The sequence below is a fragment of the Phyllostomus discolor genome, chromosome 13, assembly GCF_004126475.2.
Source record: "Phyllostomus discolor isolate MPI-MPIP mPhyDis1 chromosome 13, mPhyDis1.pri.v3, whole genome shotgun sequence".
Lineage (NCBI taxonomy): Eukaryota > Metazoa > Chordata > Mammalia > Chiroptera > Phyllostomidae > Phyllostomus > Phyllostomus discolor.
This window is the reverse complement of record NC_040915.2, coordinates 23,344,829-23,363,714: the sequence shown is the minus strand read 5'-3', so window position 1 is coordinate 23,363,714 and position 18,886 is coordinate 23,344,829. Positions and strand designations below refer to the sequence as shown.

Genomic DNA, 18,886 nt, shown 5'->3' with positions numbered 1-18,886 from the left:
TTTCTTCTTAGGTTGGTAAAACATAGGCCATGAATCCTTACTTAGAAAATTTGAACATACTGTCTGTAATTAAAGGGAGTATTCATTATAATAACAACAGAAAGACTTCAGTTCAGATCAGCAGATACATTTAGTTGGCAAAAAAAGGGCCAATGGATCATAATTAGTGGATTTACTAATTGCCTTTCCCTAGTGACTGGCATTGGCTGCATAGGTCTTTATCCACAACGTAAGGGCTTGGAAACATAACTTAGCCCCTCGCCCAACCCCAAACATGCAGTGACAGCCAACAAACAGCATCTGTTTCAAAGAAACACCGCCTGTCCAAGTGAAAATCAAGCACTGAACCACCTTGCTTCAGCAGAATATTTGTTTCCAGAGCAGAAGAGAACAACCCCCATCCCCTCAAACCCAAAACAACACCCATTCTGTCACTAACAGCCGTTTAATGCCCTGTAGGGACCATGGCCTGGCTTCTGCCAAGTAGACTTGGCAAGGTTTAGAGGAACATTTGGGCCTTAGATATCAGCATTCTGACCTTCTGGGGCGGAGCTGGGTGATCTGCCTTGGAGGAATCTGGAGCTTGCTCTGGGCAGGCCTGAAGGAGTGAAAGCCCCACAGGAGGGTGGGGTGGGGGAGGGGTGTCTGGCTTTATGGAGAACAAGTGGTAGAGGAAGACTGCCAGGAAGGTCCTTTCTTTCTTTTCTTTTTCCACTTTGAGTAGTATGGGCACTATATTTACTTATTTTTAAAAAATGTTTTTGAATGGAATTTATTGAGGTGACACTGATTAATAAAATTATATGTTTCACATGTACAATTCTATAACACATCATCTATATATTGTATTGTGTGCTCACCACCCAAGTCAAATCTCCTTCCATCACCATTCATCCCCTCTGTACCCTCTTCTGCTTCCCCACCCCTTTTCCTCAGTAATCACCTTACGGTTGTCTGTGTCTATGTTGTTTTTTTCCCTTAATCCCTTTGCCTTTTTCACCCAACATGCCAGCCTCCAAACAGCTGTAAGTCTATTTTCTGTACCTGTGACTCTGTTCATATTTTGTTAGTTCCATTTGTTTACTAGATTCCACATATGAGTGAAATCATATGGTGTTTGTCTGTCTGACTGGCGTATTTCACTTAACATAATGGTCTCCAGGTCCATCTGTGCTATAGCCAATGATAAGGTTTCTTTCTTTTCTAAGGCTGAGTAGTACTCCACTTTGTAAATGTTCACAGCGTTTTTATCCACTCATCTATTAATGGGCATATGGCGTGCTTCCCAATCTCACCTGTTATAAATAATAAACATAGGGGTGCAGTAAGCATAGGCATGCATATATTTTTTTGAATTAGTGGTTTGGGTTTCTTCAGATATATTCCCAAGAGTGGTCATAGGGCAATTTCATTTTTAATTTTTTGAGGTAACTCCATACTACTTTCCACAGTGGCTACACCAATCTGCATTCCCACCAATAGTGCATGAGGTTTCCCTTTTCTCTGTATCCTTGCCAACACTTGCTGTTTGTTGATTCATTGATGATACCCATTCTGACAGGTGTGAGGTGATATCTCATTTTTAATTTGATATCTCATTTTTAATTTGATATTGCAGTTTTAATTTATATTTTCTCTGATGTGTCTTTTCATATGTCTGTTGGTCATCTGTATGTCCTTTTTGGTGAAGTATCTATTCAGGTCTTTTACTCGTTATTTAATTGGATTATTTTTGGGGGGGGTGTTGAGTTTTACAAGTTCTTTGTAAATTTTAGATATTAACTCATCAGATGCATTATTGGTGAGTATATCCTCCCATTCAGTGGGTTGCCTTTTCCTTTTCTTGATGGTTTCCTTTGCTGTGCAAAAACTACTTAGTTTGATATAGTCCCACTTGTTTATTTTTTCTTTTGTTTCCCTTGCCCAAGATAGTATATCAGAAAAAATATTGCTACAAGAAATGTTTGAGATTTTATTGCCTATATTTTCATCTGGAATACTTATGGTTTCAAGTCTAACATATAAGTCTTTAATCCATTTTGAGTTTATTCTTGTGTATAGTGTAAGAAAGTGGTCTAGCTTCATATTTTTGTGTTTATCTGCCCAATTTTCCCAATACCATTTATTGAATAGACTATCTTTATTTATCCCATTGTAGGTTCTTGCCTCCTTTGTCAAATATTAATTGACCATAAAGGCACAGGTTTATTTCTGGGCTCTCTGTTCTGTTTGTCCATATGTATGTTTTTATGCCATTACATGCTATTTTGATTACTGTGGACTTGTATTATAGTATGATATCAGTAGCATGATTCCTTCTACTTTGTTTTTTCTCAAGATTGCTGTGGGTATTCAGGATCTTGTATGATTCCATATACATTTTTGGAATATTTGTACTAGATCTGTGAAATATGCCATTAGTATCTTTATAGGAATTCCACTGAATCTGTAGATTGCCTTGGTTTGTATGGACATTTTAATGATTTTAATTCTTTCTGTCTATGAATACAGTATATACTTCCACTTATTTGTATCTTCTTCATTTTCTTTCTTCAGTGTCTTATAATTTTCTGAGTACAGGTCTTTTTCACCCTTGGTTAAATTTATTCTTAGGTATTTTATTTGTTTGATGCCATTGTAAATGGAATAATTTTCTTAGTTTCCCCTTCTGACAGTTCATTATTGGTATATAAAAATTTAAGTGATTTCTGAATATTTATTTTGTACCCTGCTACTTTACTGAATTCATTTATCAGTTCTAGTAGTTTTTTGGCAGAATCTTTATGGTTTTCTATATACAGTATCTACAATCTGCAAGTAATGATGTGTTTATGTTTTCTTTACAATTTGAATGCCTTTTATTTCTTCTTGTCTAAATGCTGTTACCAGGACTTCCAATACTATGTTGAATAAGAGTGGTGAAAGTGAACATCCCTGTCTTTTCCCAATCTTAAGGGAAGCACTTTTAGTTTTTGCCCATTGAGTATAATGTTGGCTCTGGCTTTGCGATATATGGCCTTAATACACTAAGGTATATTCTCTGTATTCCCACTTTGCTGAGAGTTTTTATCATAAATAGTTGCTGGATTTTATCAAATGATTTTTCTGCATCTATTGATACAATCATGTGGTCTTTATCTTTCATTTCGTTTATGTGGTATATCACATTTATTGTTTGCAGATATTGTACCAACATTGAATCACCAGAATAAATCCCATTGATTATGGTGTATGATCCTTTAAATATGTTATGGGATCTGGTTTGCTAATATTTTGTTGAGGATTCTAGCACCTATGTTCATCAGGGATATTGGCATATATTTTGTTTCTTTGTGGTGTCCTTATTTGGTTTTAGAAGTAGGATAATGCTGGCCTCATAAAATGAGCTTTTGAGTCTTCCCTCTGGTCCAGGACTTTTATTTTTGGTGAATTTTTTTTTATTACTGCTTCAACTTCACTAGTTATAAACTGTCTATTCAGATTATCTGACTTTTCCTGGTTCAGTTTTGGAAGATTATATGTTTCTAGGAATTTATTTTTTTGCCCAGATTTTTCAATTTGTTGGCATACAAGGGGTACCCCCAAACTGGAATTATCTTCTGGTGGGTCGGCCCCTTGTAGTGCAGGCTTCCACTGCTAGGAGAGTGTTCTAGGAAACCACCTGTGTCGGTGCACCCGCTTTTATTCTCCGACATGGTTGTCAGAGGCTGTGTTCCGCTTCACTGACATTTTTTTGAAAACTCTTTCAACGAGATTGGCCATTTCATGATGGGTAATTTATACTTGCCCACACTGCACTGAGTCTTCAGTAGTTTTTGACCAAAAATGGCATGACCCCCGTGCCCCACCCTCCCTATTCACCCAGTCTTGCCCCAAGCAACTCCCTCACCCCCATGGGTGAAAGAAGTCCTGAAATGGAAACATTTTGCTGATGTGGAAGAGGTAAAACAAAAAATAGCAGCAACATTAAAAGGCATTAAAATTGATGAGTTCAGAAACTGTTCTGAGAAGTGAAAAAAATGTCTTGATAGGTGTATTGCATCAAATGGAGAGTGCTTTGAATGTGACTGAAGTTTAAACATGTAAGGATAAATACACATTTAAAAAATTCCATTTTTTGTTTTTAATATTTTCTTAAAATATTTTGTATTTCTTTTATTTATTTTTTTAAGATTTTATTTATTTATTTTTAGAGAGGGAAGAGAGGGAGAGAGAGAGAGAGAGAGAGAGAGAGAGAGAGAAAGAGAGAGAAAGAGAAACATCAATGTGTGAATGTGCGGTTGCTGGGGGCCATGGCCTGCAACCTAGGCATGTGCCCTGACTGGGAATCGAACCTACAATATCTGGTTCGCAGCCCCCGCTCAATCCACTGAGCTACGCCAGCCAGAGCAATGTTTTGTATTTCTTTGGAGTTACTTCTCTTTCACTTCTGATTTTATTTATTTGGGTCCTCTCTCTTTTTTTCTCTAGATGAGTCTGGTTAAAATTTGTCAATCTTGTTTATCTTCTCAAGGAACCATTTCTTGATTTTATTATCTTTTGTATTGATTTTTTAGGACTCTATTTTGTTTATTTCTGCTCTGATCTTTATTATTTCCTTTTTTTTCTCACTTTGGGTTTTCTTGCTCTTCTTTTTACAGTTCCTTTAAGGGTAAGGTTAGTTTGATTATTTGAGATTTGTCTTGTTTCTTGGGGAGGACTGTAATGCTTAGGACTGCTTCCACTGTGCCCCATAGATTTGGGTTGTTGTGTCCTTATTTTCATTTGTTTCAAGGTAATTATGATTTCTTCCCTGATCTTACTGATGACACATTTTTGTTTAGTAACTTGTTATTTAGCCTCCATGTCTTTGTGTCTTTTCTTGTGGAAAAAAAATGCCCTTCAAATATTGCCTCCACTCCAACTTCTTTTGTCTCTTCTTGGAACTCATAGATAATACACATGGGATTTTTTTGTCTTTCATATCTGTTAATCTTTTTTGTTATATTGTCTGTCTTTTAAAAAATTTCTCTGTGTGATATTCTGGGGAATTTTCTCCAATTTTAACCTCAGTGTAGTAATAATTCTCTTCAACTTTGTATAATTGCTGCTAAGCCCTTCCACTGAGATTTTTATATCAATAACTACTTTTTTTTACTTCACTAAGTTCTAATCAGTACTGTACTTTTCCAAATGTGTCTTACCTTTTGTGACAGAGTTTTTCTTTTAAAAGTGATTTTATTCTATTTTATTTTTTGGTTGTTAAGTGATCTTTAATTGAAATATTTTCCTTTGTAGTTCTTAACTAGCCGGGTACTCCACTGCACCACTGTTGATGTCATCTATGATGTCATGAGGGTGGCGGCCATTAGCATTGCAGCCCACAAACTGGGTCATCCCAAGATCTCTTTAATGGTTCCAGAGAGCTTTCCCCAAAGATCGGGTCACATCTGTCGGGCAGTGTTGATGATCTCATCACTGCTGAGAGTGATATTTCCACTGTGTTTAATGTCTTTTTTTGCTTCTTTCTGTCTTGTGGTGGTTCTTTGAGGGTTAGTTACTTTTACATCTTAATTGTACTTCTGATTCTTCCTTATGTACATTGTCACATAATTCACAACTTTGCCCTGTTTAGGGAAGCCACAGAATAATCAGCATGCTTTTCACTTTGATTTTGATTTCCTTTTCACTTTTTGGCTTATGAATTTCCTAACTTGCATTTAAAAGTGTGTTTGTTACTTGTTTATCCAGCATATGTGGGTGTTTTACAGTGGAAGTTTTGTTCTGCCATATTGCTGGAGGTAGATATCCTCTAGGTCCCCTTTTATAGACTGTCAGAGTACCTGTCATAGTTGTCATGAAGCATTAAACAATAATCACCTGTTTAATGTCTGTCTTCCTTGCAAACATGTAGTTCCACTGGGACAGGGACTATGTCTGTCTTGTTCAGAACTGTAGCTCTAGCTCCTAGCTGACTGCCTAGAACATTGTAGAGCTCAGTCAAGTGAAGGCAGAGGTGGCCCTGGATGTTGTGGTAAATGGGTTAGGAATTCCTCTTCATTCTTTTGCAACTTTTAAAAACACTTCTCACCTTTTCTTGAACACTACCTTCCCTAAAATGAGTTAATCCCTCTGCAATTAACATAATGTCTCCCAAGTGACTTCACACTGTACTGTTTTCAGTTACCTTCTCTATCAATTATCCCATTTGAATTCACAGTCACTTTGGACCTGAGAAGGGCTGGGATGATTATCCTGTCTTTACAGATGAGGAAACTGAACGTAGGGGAGGTGACCTGTCTTAACTTCTGTGAGACAGCCAGTAGTAAATTCCAGAATTAAATCTAGGTCTTCTGACCTCACATCTGTAGGACTCTACCTTAGCTGTTTGGAATGAATATCACAGGTTTTTTTTTATGTGAACATAAAGTCCACTTGGCTCTATACTGAACTACCTGTTTCTTGCTAAAGAAATCAGTATCTAGGAAAGAATAGATGCTGCCATTCATTTGGCATTATTTTGATCTGCACAGGATTCAGACTACTGGATTTTTCATTTGGACAGTGTGTTTATGTTTCTCTTGAGACAAACATTACAAACCACCTCTGTCAAGGAATCCAGGTTTCTGGAGGACTCTGTTCATGGCCTAGTTGGATGCAGGGGTGTCTGGTAAAGGGATGGTGGGTTACAGATCACATGACAGAATACAAAGTTCATCGATGTTTAACACACTTGGAGGGGTAAGGCGAGGGGTGGGGAAGAACACAGAGGCAGCAACAGTCATAGCAAGCTGAGGCCCCCAGGTCAATTTCCAACCTCAGGGCTGAAGGTCTTGGTTGGCCGGAGTCTTCCAGGCCCACCGGTGTCCAAGAAGAGCCCTCTTGACAGCTTGCACTGTGGCATTGGGGCCATGTGGCAGACACGGTGGCTTCATTCCTGAGATAGGGAGGGGAGAGGGGGTACCAAGGAAGCAAATCTTGGCTACTTACCTTAGGGCGGACCCCTTGGGTGTCGCAATGCCATAGCCTTTGGAATCCAAGTTACCTCCCACCTTCATGGTGTCACAGGGTTTCCGCTGTTCAATGTACTCATTCATGGTGGACTCCAGAAGATAGGCATATTTGCCTTTGGATTTCCTCACTCGGATCATCCCCTCCTCTGTGGTCCGCACAAATACTGATGGTTCTGCTGACTTCATGTATGTCCACATCTTTTCAAACACGGCAATTTTAGACCTCTGGCAGGGGACAGGAACAAAACTGCAATTGAGTGCTGGCTGTGCTTGGAATTGAGGTCGGCATACGCACTAATGAAGAGCTGAGTGTAGCTCGATCACACATTCATGAGTGAGATTAGCTCAGGAAGAAACAAATTATGAGTGATTGCAAAATAAGAGGCTCTAATTAGTACCAGTAGGTTCCAAAGTACAAATACCTTGCAAATAACAGAACAAACAGAATAGCTCAGAATCTTTTAATTACTGCTGAGTAATTATATTCCTGTTAAATAAGGGGAGAGTTAAGAAACTGGGGCTCTGCCTGACTTTTAAAGACATTAAAACCTATCTGCTGTTCAGTAAGACCATACTTATACAGCTCAGAAGAAGAGGAGAGCTCTGTATCAGTGGGATCTGACTTCCTTATTGGAGGACAACACTGATGAATTTCAGGGTCATGGGTGCCAAGTTCCAGTCATCCCATAATGAAAGGTTTGATTTGCTTTCAGAATGTAAATTGTTGTCTGATAAAGCTAATCACTTGAGACCCAATATTGTCACCTGTTTATATTTTAAAAGCCTTTAAATACAGCCAAATTGCTTTTCTCATTTCCTCCTGAACTCCCTTTGGGACTTGGCCTAGGTTGTGTTAGTCTACACGGCATGCTCTTTCTCTCCAGCTGTATGCTCCTCACCATTTCGTAGACTGGAACAAATCCGAGGCATTCTGAGGCCACCTCAGTTCCAAGGATGGTGGTTCTCAAACTCTGGTGGGCACTGAAATTGTGTATAGAGATTGTAGATATGCAGATCTCCCTGCCATACAACTAGAGATACTGACTCAGCACATCCAAGGGGGAGCCTGGAATAAATCTCTTTCAGCTGTTTCCCCAGGTGATGCTGGTCTGTGTGGCTGGTGTGACCCTTACTTTGAGAAGATGAGGACAGAATGTCTGGGAACCCACTGGATGAACAAGCTTGATTGCTAGGATAGTGGGTCATTCCTACTTCTGCAGAGGGTTCAAGTCTGTGGACGCAACAGGAGGGCAGGGGACAGCTTCCCTTCTGTAAGTCTTTCCCAGAGTCTAACCTTGTACACAGTAAGCCCTTAGCCAGGGCCCTCAATCCACCTCCACAAGTCAACATTCTCATCTAAAATGGTCTTTCTAAAGGGCATCATTTCCCCAAATGGGAAATGTATTTTAGGGATACTGGAGTGTAGTTTTTGAAAATGAACAAATGTTAAACTCACATAAGGGACTTCTTTTTAAAAAAGAAAGTTACTACTAGAATTATGCAACTTATATTATCTGTTTAATGTACAGATTACAGATTGATTTATATAAAATTATCATTATATATGTAATAGGTCATTGTTCTTTGCACACAAGTATTAGGTGTATTTCCTTAATGTCAACATCAAATGTTGGCCTAATATTGGTATATAATTAAGTTGCTATTTGACTCAACTGATCTATAGAGGTATTTGGACCCAGGAAAATTCTAGGGCTCCATGAAAAATTAATGGAAATAGTTACTGAGAATTTCAGGGAGGCATTGGGTAGAGTGAGCCTTGAGTTTTGATAGTCTATGAGTAGATAAACTAGATGGCTTATTTTACAGTATGGTGTATAGTCTGGAAAGGATACTGGACTTGAGGCCTTGAGTTCTAGTCTTAGTCCTACTGCTAACTTTTCCCACCTCTTCCATAGACTTTGGGCAGGTAATCTATAAGTCCTTTACTAGATGGACATTTCTGATTCCTTATATGAAGATACATCGCTCAAGCAACAATGTCAGTGTGAAAAAGAAGAACAAAGAAAAGCAAGGGAGTATTTCAAAGTTAGGGGAAAAAATACCTAGAATCAATCATAGCATATACAAGGAATGGAATATTCTCTCACAGGAAACAGGGAAGTGTATAAATTCATCCGTGACCAGATTTTCAGATGATCTTCCAGGCACAAAACCAACAAAACATACAGCAGGGCAACGCAAGATGCAATCTGACCTGACAGGATGGCCACAGCAGGGAACGGGGCTGCTGACATGCAGAGCTGAATGCGTGTCGCCCTCTGGGCAACAGTGGGCAGAAAATGAGATGTTCCCTCAGCCGCACCTCAGTGCCCCAAATACCAAGGCTGTGCTCATAGCTGTTTGGGGTGGACTATCAGCTATCAGGAAAATCTCATCTCCTGGAATGCAAAGTCAGCATGAGTGGCAAGGAAGATCAGAAACGTACTTGGGGTATTTGTTCTTGGGTCTCTCCTATCATCTGCGGCTCCCATGGCCCTTCACACATCTTAATTAAACTGTCGATGGAAGATTAAGTGACTTTGGGTTGGGGCTGCCAAGAAGCTCGGGCCTGCCATGGTGACTAGAAGCCAGATTTTTCATTCTGTGGTAGAGGAATTCTCGTCTCACTATTCTCTCCTGTTTCCTGGGGTGGTAGGTGATCTTGTCTCCCTACTCACCAAAGTCCTGGTGGGACAATTCTCAAGGTCAGAGTCACAGAGATGGAAGGGCTCATGAAACACATCTTGTCAGCACTCCTTTTTTACAGGTAGGGAAACTGAGGCCCACAGTATGGCAATGAAATATCCAATGTCACATGATCTGTTAGTGGCAGAGCCAGGAATAAAACACTTGTCTCTTCCTTGGTCACCTGGTTTCTACTGCAACCAGCTTCTTCCCTCATTTTAGGCTTTTTACTTTACTTACTGTGGAATCTTTCTGAGCCACCGTTCTCTCCTGACAGTGGAGATTATAGCACACATTGCACAGTGTTGTCATGAGGATTACGTGAGAACAGGTGGAATGCATAACCCCGTGCATGGCACAGTGCAGGTGCTGTGTAAGTAGTGCTATCACTGCTCATACTTATGCCCTTTCTTCAGATATTACTTTATAGTAGGGATGCCCCAGACATGGCTGGCCTGGTACCAGGTTCCCTTCCTACATACATGGCAGACATTGATATCAATCAAGGAATTATTTTACACTGAGCCCAGGTGGAACCTCAGAATTTCTCTCAACATAGAACTCTAGGCACCCTCTACCAATCAATCAGCACATGAACTACAACCTATTTGCCACCGATGCAGTGGGCTTGGTAAGGGCACAGAACTTGTAGAATATGAAATGCCTTGGTTCTAGATTCCTAACTTTTACTGTGGACAAGAGAGAGTACTGTGTCAATAGACATAGTTATTAACAAGGAACTGGGAAGTCTTAGGTCCCAGCTATGCCCCTAATTAGCAAGAGCATTCTCACTTTCTTTTCTGGGCTTTGAATTCCCCAACTATGAAATGGGACATAATAGACTAGGCTTTTCCATGGGTCCACTGGTAACTTGAGTGATCTTTACAGAAACATTTATCAGTTAATCATATCCCTACTAGGACAGTGTGGTTCAGTGGCAAGAATAAATGAAGAAAGTCAGATTTTATACTCATCCTTGACATTTGCATCATGACTTGCCTGAATCCCAATTTCTTATCCACAAAGTGGACACCACAGTTCCTGTTCTGCCTTAGGTCACAGGTGAAACATAAGTGAGACCATGGATGTGAAATGCTCTGGGGACTGTGACATGCTAGTATATGAGGGATGTAAGCATGAGTGTATAATGGGTAAGTGAATTGGGCGATTCCCCAGCTGCATCGGCAGGGTCTGGGACATAGGGCTGGCTATATGGACAAATATCAGGCATCTCCTTCATACTTCAGTTGCAGGCTAAAAAGGTCAGAGAATGGTCATGAGATTACAAGTGTTTTTTCTTCTAACTGGTTGGGTAAGCCTATGCAAGACAAGCCTCTCTAAAATGACAGACTTTAACCAAGTGACTTCACAGTTACCTTCTGAGTCCAGTATGTTAAAAATGGATGATGTTAGCCTGGATCAGCCATAGTTGAGACTTTGGTCCCTTTCCTACTTGGCATCCAGGACATAGCACCTGATTAAGAAACTGAGCACATCATCCTGTTGGTTCACTCAGGGCCTGGGGTTTGCTCCATGAAGTTGCAGTGAGAACCTTGTGGGTATGCAGAGGATCCCTACCCTCTTACCTGAGGCAGTGCAGAGGCTTGCTGTCTATTCTCCTTTTGCTACTTATAAGCTGGGTGGTCTTGGGTAGTCAGTCATCTGTAAAATGGGGACAAGTCCCTAATGGAGATCTGAGAGGATTAAGTGAGGTAATCCACACAGGGTGTGCTTAGCACAGGACTGGATTTATAGTAAGTGCTAAGTAAGTGGTAGCAATTGCTTGTTTGTTTCATCAATATATCATAGCTCCCTGTGCTGTTTGTTCAGAACCCAGGATGAACAAGTCCAAAGTCCAGGGAACTGCAGAATTTCCTGCTTTGGGGCATTTTTTAAAGTTGTTCCTTTTGCGTAGAATGTAATTAGCCTACCCAGGTCAGACCTGGCTTTATGATGTCTAGAAATATTACGGGGCCTATTATTTGTGGTTTACAGGCTCTACCCAGTTTCCCTTGATCTTATAATCTCATGCTCTTTAGGGAGAAGGATATTTTAATGCAGTAGTGGTTCCCTTCTGTGAAAGTGCCTTTGCACAAGGGATGTACCTTCAAGATGGATCCCCAAAGCCTGTGCCTCCCTGAAGTCCTAATGGTAAATGGAACCTCCATCCACTGATCTTTGTTTACCCGGTATTTCGAATTCCTTATCTCTTTTAATTTCGTGATGATGCTTTGAGATAAACATTATTCTCCTCATTTCACAGATGGAGCAATGGTGTCAAAGAGGCTAAGAGCCACAGAATGATAAAGAATGGAGCCAGGTTGTGGACCAGGTCTGGCTGATCTTATGCCTTGTGTGCCTCAGCTCTCTGCCCTCTGCCTTCTCTACTGCCTCCACTTCCATGTGACAGTTTCCCTCTTTTCTGACAGTTTGTAATAGACCACCTAATCTAGTAATTGTTTCCCACATACCATTGTCTGTTTCCCAAGTCTCCAAGGAAGGGACACAAAGGGCATCAGGTTGCGATCTTGTCCCGAAGCTACTCCTAATCAATTACTAAAGAGCATGAAAGGTCCTTGCAGGAGCAGGGAGGGGCTCGTCTGTACTGTCCTCTGCAGTCCTCAGAGAATGTGGCCCAGACTGGCATACACAAAGGGTCTGACTCAGTGCAAAAGCTTTGAAGTTTCCACAGATAAACAGATGTAGATTTCTCAGAAATCCGCAGAAAGCTGAGAAATGTTCTGAATTTCCCTGACCCACATTCTGTTAAGCAGTTGCCCTGGCTGCCTGTAATCTCCTGCTTGTTAATGAGAAGGATATTTTAATGACAGTAGTGGTTCCCTTTTGTGAAAGTGCCTTGGGACAAGGGGTATCCCTACCCTGAAGAACTCCTTAGTGGATCCTGCTTCCAGCGTCCCGTAGGCAATTTCCGTCTGCTTCGCTAGGTCCTCTGCACTCTCAATGGGTGACACCATCCTCTCCACTGTCAAGAAGGCAGCCAGGTTGGCTGTGTATGAGGAGATGATGATCAACGTGAAGAACCACCAGACACCACCAACGATGCGGCCGGACAGGGACCTGAGGCCAAAGGGAAGAGGTGTCAGAAGCGCAGACATCAATTATGAAGGCTGTAGGTAGGGGCTGAGAGCCAGCCTGGACCCCCCAGCAGAGCTGTCAGGCCCCATTCGCCTTTTCCTCTGTCAGCAGGGTGTGAGAATGCAGATGTCAGAGAGAAACCCTCTGCACTGGGGCCTTATCACCGGTAAGGGCCTGTAGGGTTGCTGTCCTTCAGGGTGGTAAAGCCCCTCAGGTACATATTCACACTCACTTTCACACATTCATATATAACAAGACACATGCCAGCAATGACAACAGACATGTTGACACCTGCTCCCCAAATCACAAACACACATAAACCTTTTGATAAATGTAGTTACATATACACCAAATGTTTGTGCATACATGTACAAATGCCTTTATAGACACAATGCACATGTTTGATTATGTCCAGAAATGTTTTCAGACTGTCTTCTCATTATTGTCCTCTGGCTGGCAAAGGAGGCACATATCCCCCCCATCCCCGCCCCCAATCACAGATAAAGAGAATTTGAATGAAATAAAAGACAAAGGGTATTTTGTTCTGGATCAAATGGCAAGTGTGACAATTACACACGAGGTGAGAAATTTATCCTTAATGTTCTTAGAATCCTGTTCTCCTCTCTCAGGTCCAAAAACAATGAAGAGAAACATGACTGATCGAGATCCACTGTGGTTTTTGAATTTGGCTGGGAGATCTCCAAGTCCAGAGCTTCCAAACAGTATGACAGAGTGATTTAGATATTATATGGGGTGATTTTTATGTGGTGGACAGAGTGGACATCACGTTATATTGAATCACAGGGTGATAAAGTTATTTGCATTCCACTTCTTTTTCCATCCCCCTCAGTTTATCAGGGAAGTGGAACCCTGGAGCAGCGGTATCTTTCGTCCCTTTCTAACATGTACTCTGAGCCTCAAGCTCAGAGCCTTCAATAGGTGACAGTGCTTAACTAGAACCTAACACTTAACCAGAGAAATCACCAATCCAGCCCACAAGTTTTACAGATAAAGAAACTCAAGAGTCCCAACTCACACTGACCCAGGACCAGTACCCAGGCTTGCTTGTTCCACAGTTTTCAAAACCCTGGCCCACCCTTCCTGTGCTATTCCCTGTTCCATGAGCTCCACTTTGTTTCAGTTTCTTAGGGACTTCTTTTTCAGCCTAGGCAGACAGTGCTACTCCCAAAAAGCCAACAAATCTTTGTTTTTGCTTGCTTTATGTAAAAGAATGTTCCTAGATGCTTCACGTGTAGGCGGGAATAAGAGGAGGCTTATTCCGAGGGGTGAGACCAGGAGGGTGAAGCAAACACCATATGAAGAACGGCTCAGGAAGAGGGAACATTTTACAATAAGCAAAGACTTGAAGAGATAGGTTCACTGCAGTATTGAGTTGAAGGTTGTACCATGTGACCTGATGTAGGCGCATTTGGCAGAAGTTCCAGAAAACAAACACTAAATATGAGGAAGATATTTTTGACAAGCAGGTTTGGGCAACAATGGCTAATCTGAGGGTGAGTGTATTCTTCCATTTCTCAAGCTATTCAAGTGGTGGATCTTCTGAACACCTTGAACCAAGAGTACTTGGTTCCTACTCTTGGTCCTCCAGGGTACTGAGTGCTGGGGACACAAATCAACCAAGGTAGAGAGGGCGTCAATCATCAGGTGGAGCCAGAGACCAACTTTGGTTTCAGAGTTGGGCAGTCGAGCACAATGGGGTGCATGGAGGCAAAGTCACTGCCAAGTCATACCAGCCTCAGGCTGCCCATTCTGGTGCTCTGTCCATCTTAGTGTGGTAGGACAGGCCCGGGTGAAGCTGCCGCTCCTTCCCCGATTCTGGACGATGTAACGTGTCTGAACTGGACTTCTTGCCTCCATTCTACCCCCTCTCTTCCCGTTCCTCTACCAGATCAGTTCACCATAAGGCCGCCTGAGTGATCTCTTCAAAAACATTAATTGTATCTTTGCGTCTTTGCTTAAAACCCATCCAAGCCCTCCGCTTACCTGTGGAATAAAATTCAAACTCCTTGGTGACTCTTAAGGCCCTGTGTGGTCTGGCCCCTGGCTTGCTCTCCACTGCCATCCCATAATGTGCTTTCTGTACTCAGGTCACTCAGGACTTCGTTCTGTCCTTCATGCTCAAAAGGCTGTCTCCCTCACTGCATGCTGTTCTCCACCCCCAATCAGTGCTCAGCACTATTCACCAGTCAGACCTCACCTTAGTCATTACCTTTTCAGCACTCAAATGTTAAGACTCTCAGAGCCCCGTGCAGCTCACTTCGCAGCTGAAATCTGACATCTGTTTGTGTGGTTGTTTGACTGTCTGATATCCCCCAGATTATACGCTCCATGAGAGTAACAGAACCTTTTAGTTCTTTTGTGTGGCTTGTGTCTCCAGCACGGAGTGCCCAGTAGGCCTCAGTAATGAGGGAATGTGTGAATGCTGCTGCCGCTCTCAAAACCTGGCAGCACTATTCACGCTGGATTCTAGAGACCAGGAATAGTTTTCTGGGCCGGGAGAATCCAAACCTGCTCATGGCGCAGGATGTCTGGAGTCATGGCCTCAAACCAAGTGTTCAGGATGGCTGCCTCCTCTTCTAACATTCCTGAGCCGAGGGTATCCCAACTTGGGGGCCAGGTAGTGAAGCTCAGAGGCCTCCCAAGGAAGTGCCAGGCCTATGGTTCTTTCTTCCCTATTTTCCTTTAATTAATATTCACCCATTCTCCATTAATTAATATTCAGCTGTTGGGTGGTAAGAACACTTACCACATATGGTATTCCCCACATCCCCATTTTCTTAATGAAGAGATTAAAGAAAGGCTCTTTTGCTTAACAGTCAGCAGGTGTCATCCATGGAATAACTGGAGGGCTGAGGGGAAGAAACCTTTCCAAATGGGCCGTGATTTCAGTGCTGCATTTGCAACTGAACCATGAGATGGGAACTTGAGTGTGAGGCAGCCCCCCACCCTCAGGTCAGACCCGGTGGAGGCAAAGCTGGGCCTCGATCCAAGAACTCTGCATTCTCCTAGCTCCCTTCCAGAGGCTGGAGTTAGTAGAGGCCAATGCTGGGAATGCTGGGAATGAGAGCATTTGCTGTTTCACTAACCAGCCCCATAACCTTGGCCCATTGCCTGCCCAGCTGGGTCTCAGTCTTCTTCCTCTGTGTAATGGGTGAGGCCAACCCTACTTCCTGGTGAGAAATCAAAACTTTCAGAACTAGAAGGACTCTTAGTCCATTCTTTTCTTTTAACCAATATAAGCTACTGGAATTAAAATGGTAGAGGGAAAAGCACTCTGAAAAGTGCTATCGAAATATAAGATGTTATTTTTTATAATGATTATTCTCCCAGGGAGCCACAGGGCAAAGCAGTACTTTTCTTAGTAGGAAAGGGAAAGCTGTGATCTGAATGCCTTGGAGGTCTGCCTAGTCACCTGAATTATATTAGTCTTGCAGCTTGGCATAGCTGTTCCTCAGGCTCCCTAGGTAACTGAAGAATCCCTTATGTTTCTCCAGAATTGGCCACAACTTAGGTGGCTGTTGGACCCATTACTTGAATTTCATGTATAGCCCTGTGGATGGGAAAGGGTTGAACATCTGCATCTTGCAGATGAAAGAACAGCAATGAAGAGATGTCAAGTGACTTTCCCAGGGTCATGCAGTGAGGCAGTGGCAGAGCTGGGAGGAGGAGCCTGGGCTTCCTCTTCCCTGCCCAGTACTCTATCCACTGCAGAACGTTCCCTTCCTCACCGAATTCTGATTCATTTATAGACAGGCATGGACTTCCTCAACTCACGACACCTCTCTGATGTTGGATCCCAGCCAACATGCACTTCTTATCAGTGGAGACTCTGGGACCCAGAAAGCAGCCTCACCACAGACTTGGAGACCTGTGTGTATGTGCTTTCTATCGCTGCATAACAAATCACCACAAACTTAGTGGCTTCTAACAATACTCATTATTTCTTAGCTCTGCAGATCAGAGGTCTGGGTTAGGATGTCTGCATTCTCTGCTCAGGGTCCCACCCAGCTGAAATCAAGGTGATGGCTTGGAGTTCTCTTTCAGGCCCACTGGTTGTTTGCAGAATTCATCACCTTGTGCTTGTGGGACTGAGGTCATATTTTTCTTGCTGGCTGTCAGCCAGCAGCTGCTCTCAGCTTCTAGGGGCTGCCTGCATTCCTCATTATGTGTCCCCACATCTTCAGGTCAGCAAGTGTGGCAAATTCCTCTCACTCTTTGAATCTCTGTGACTTTCAGTAGCTGGAGAAAACTCTGCTTTTAAAGAACTCACCTCATTGGGTCAGGTGCACTTGGGTAATACAATCTCTGTTAATCTTAAAGTCAGCTGACTTGGGGCTTTACATCTGTAAAATCTGTTCACAGTGGTACCTAGCTTAGTATTTAAATAACCAAGATATGGAATCTTTGGATCCTGTGTACCATACTATATATTCACTCACTTTACAAGCATTTCTTGTATTGTAGGTAATGTTGGGCATTTGGGAGATGAAAGTGAATACACCACAGTCTCTCCCTTTCATGAAGATAGGAAGTATAGCTTAGTGAGTAAAACAGGCTTTGGGGTCAGATACCCTGATTCTTTGTAAAGGGTTGAGCACAGTGTTTGGTGCAAAGCAAGCAGTTGGCTAAAGCGATCATCACTATCTTATACAAATGTCATTAATGGTAATTATAGTACTACTTCAATTGTTTGACAAGTAAGAAAGCAGCACTAAGGGAACACAGAAGGACTTACTAACTACCCTGCTGGCAGAGGGCAGGAAAAGTTACCAGAGAAGGAGAAACTTGTGCTAGATTTTGAAGTATGAGGAGGAGATTGCCAAATAGAACAGGTGCAGGGGTGGGAGAAGGCACAACAGAGACGTAAAAAGGAGGAGGTGAGTGGGATATCGTCTTCTCTGCATACTTCCCAACTTTTGCCTGTAGAGCAACAAACAACTGGCCCCTTATGTTTTCCTATTACACCATGATCATTCTAGTATAGCTTTAGCCATGCTGCTGTAATGATTTAAGATGTTACTGTGATTATTATTTATGGCACTTACTGATTAACAGTGAGGATGATGATGGGTTGAAGTAAAGCAAAGCCACAGGAATTGGGAGGGCAGGCTGACTGAAGAGATGATGATATCAAAGTGATAGGATTTGGAGACCCCGGGGAACAAGGGCTGTGGGAGGGGAAGACGCTCAGATGCCAGTTCATGCATGCCCACTGGGTGAGCTGATTCTGATGGTCTTGGGACTGAGGTCCTGGCTGCAAGCTGTCTCTTCTTGCAAATGATGTTTTTTCCTTTTGTTAACAAGAGGAAATTTATTAACTGCATGTATTTTGATAATAATTTCAATAACTAAATGCATCATTAAACACGTATTTGATGCTAAAGGAAGACAGTAAAGATATGATCGGACAATTTTCCGGGTTCTGACAGTTAGGCATTTCCTGTCCTGGGCATGAATTGGGAATTACTCCAGGTCTTTAAATGTGTATTTATAATCTGGCAGTTTGAATCTGTTGCTGTGAAGCAGGGGTTGAAAAACTTTTTCTGCAAAAGGCGAGGTAATAAATCTTTCAGGTTTTGTGGGCCTTACAGTTTCTGTTGTACTACTCATCTCTGCTGTTGTGGTGTGAAACCCACCATAGGCAATACAAGAACATATGCACACAGGTGTGTTCCAAGAAATTTAATTACAAAAACAAACGGCAGACTGGATTTGGCCTGCGGGCCATGGCTTGCTGACTCCTTCCCTCGGTCCTACTGTGAATTGCAGAGACCTTTGATTTAAGCTCACATGCAACAGTAGTTGTGATATTTTAAAAAGTCATTTATGTGGTTATCAGTTCCTCCACAGAAACACCCAGATAAAATATTGCAGTGATTCACTTGACAATTACTTTTGGGCTATCCTCAGAGAGAAAGCAGAGGGCATTGGGCCGAGAATTGGTGCATGGGCCAGATAACACAAGACGGAGCATTGCCTTGTTACTTTTTGGGCGTATGGCTTTGGGCAAGCCACTGAATCTCTTTGTGCGTTTCTTTACAAAATGGAGTAATAGTACTCATTTTAAAGGTATTCTTAAGAATTAAAAAAGA

The 18,886-nt window shown here is 42.0% G+C and overlaps 1 protein-coding gene across 3 annotated transcripts in view; it reads right to left on the bottom strand.

Moving 5' to 3' along the window:
* Positions 1-18,886, bottom strand: part of GRIA1 (glutamate ionotropic receptor AMPA type subunit 1) — a 274,494-nt gene that overhangs the window by 29,564 nt on the left and 226,044 nt on the right. For all 3 annotated transcript variants that reach the window (XM_028527454.2, XM_028527456.2, XM_036014526.1), the window contains 2 exons: positions 12,557-12,755; positions 6,970-7,217 (listed from right to left, as the gene is read on the bottom strand). In XM_028527454.2, coding sequence (XP_028383255.1) covers positions 6,970-7,217; positions 12,557-12,755 — 447 coding nt within the window. The remainder of the gene's footprint in view (positions 1-6,969; positions 7,218-12,556; positions 12,756-18,886) is intronic.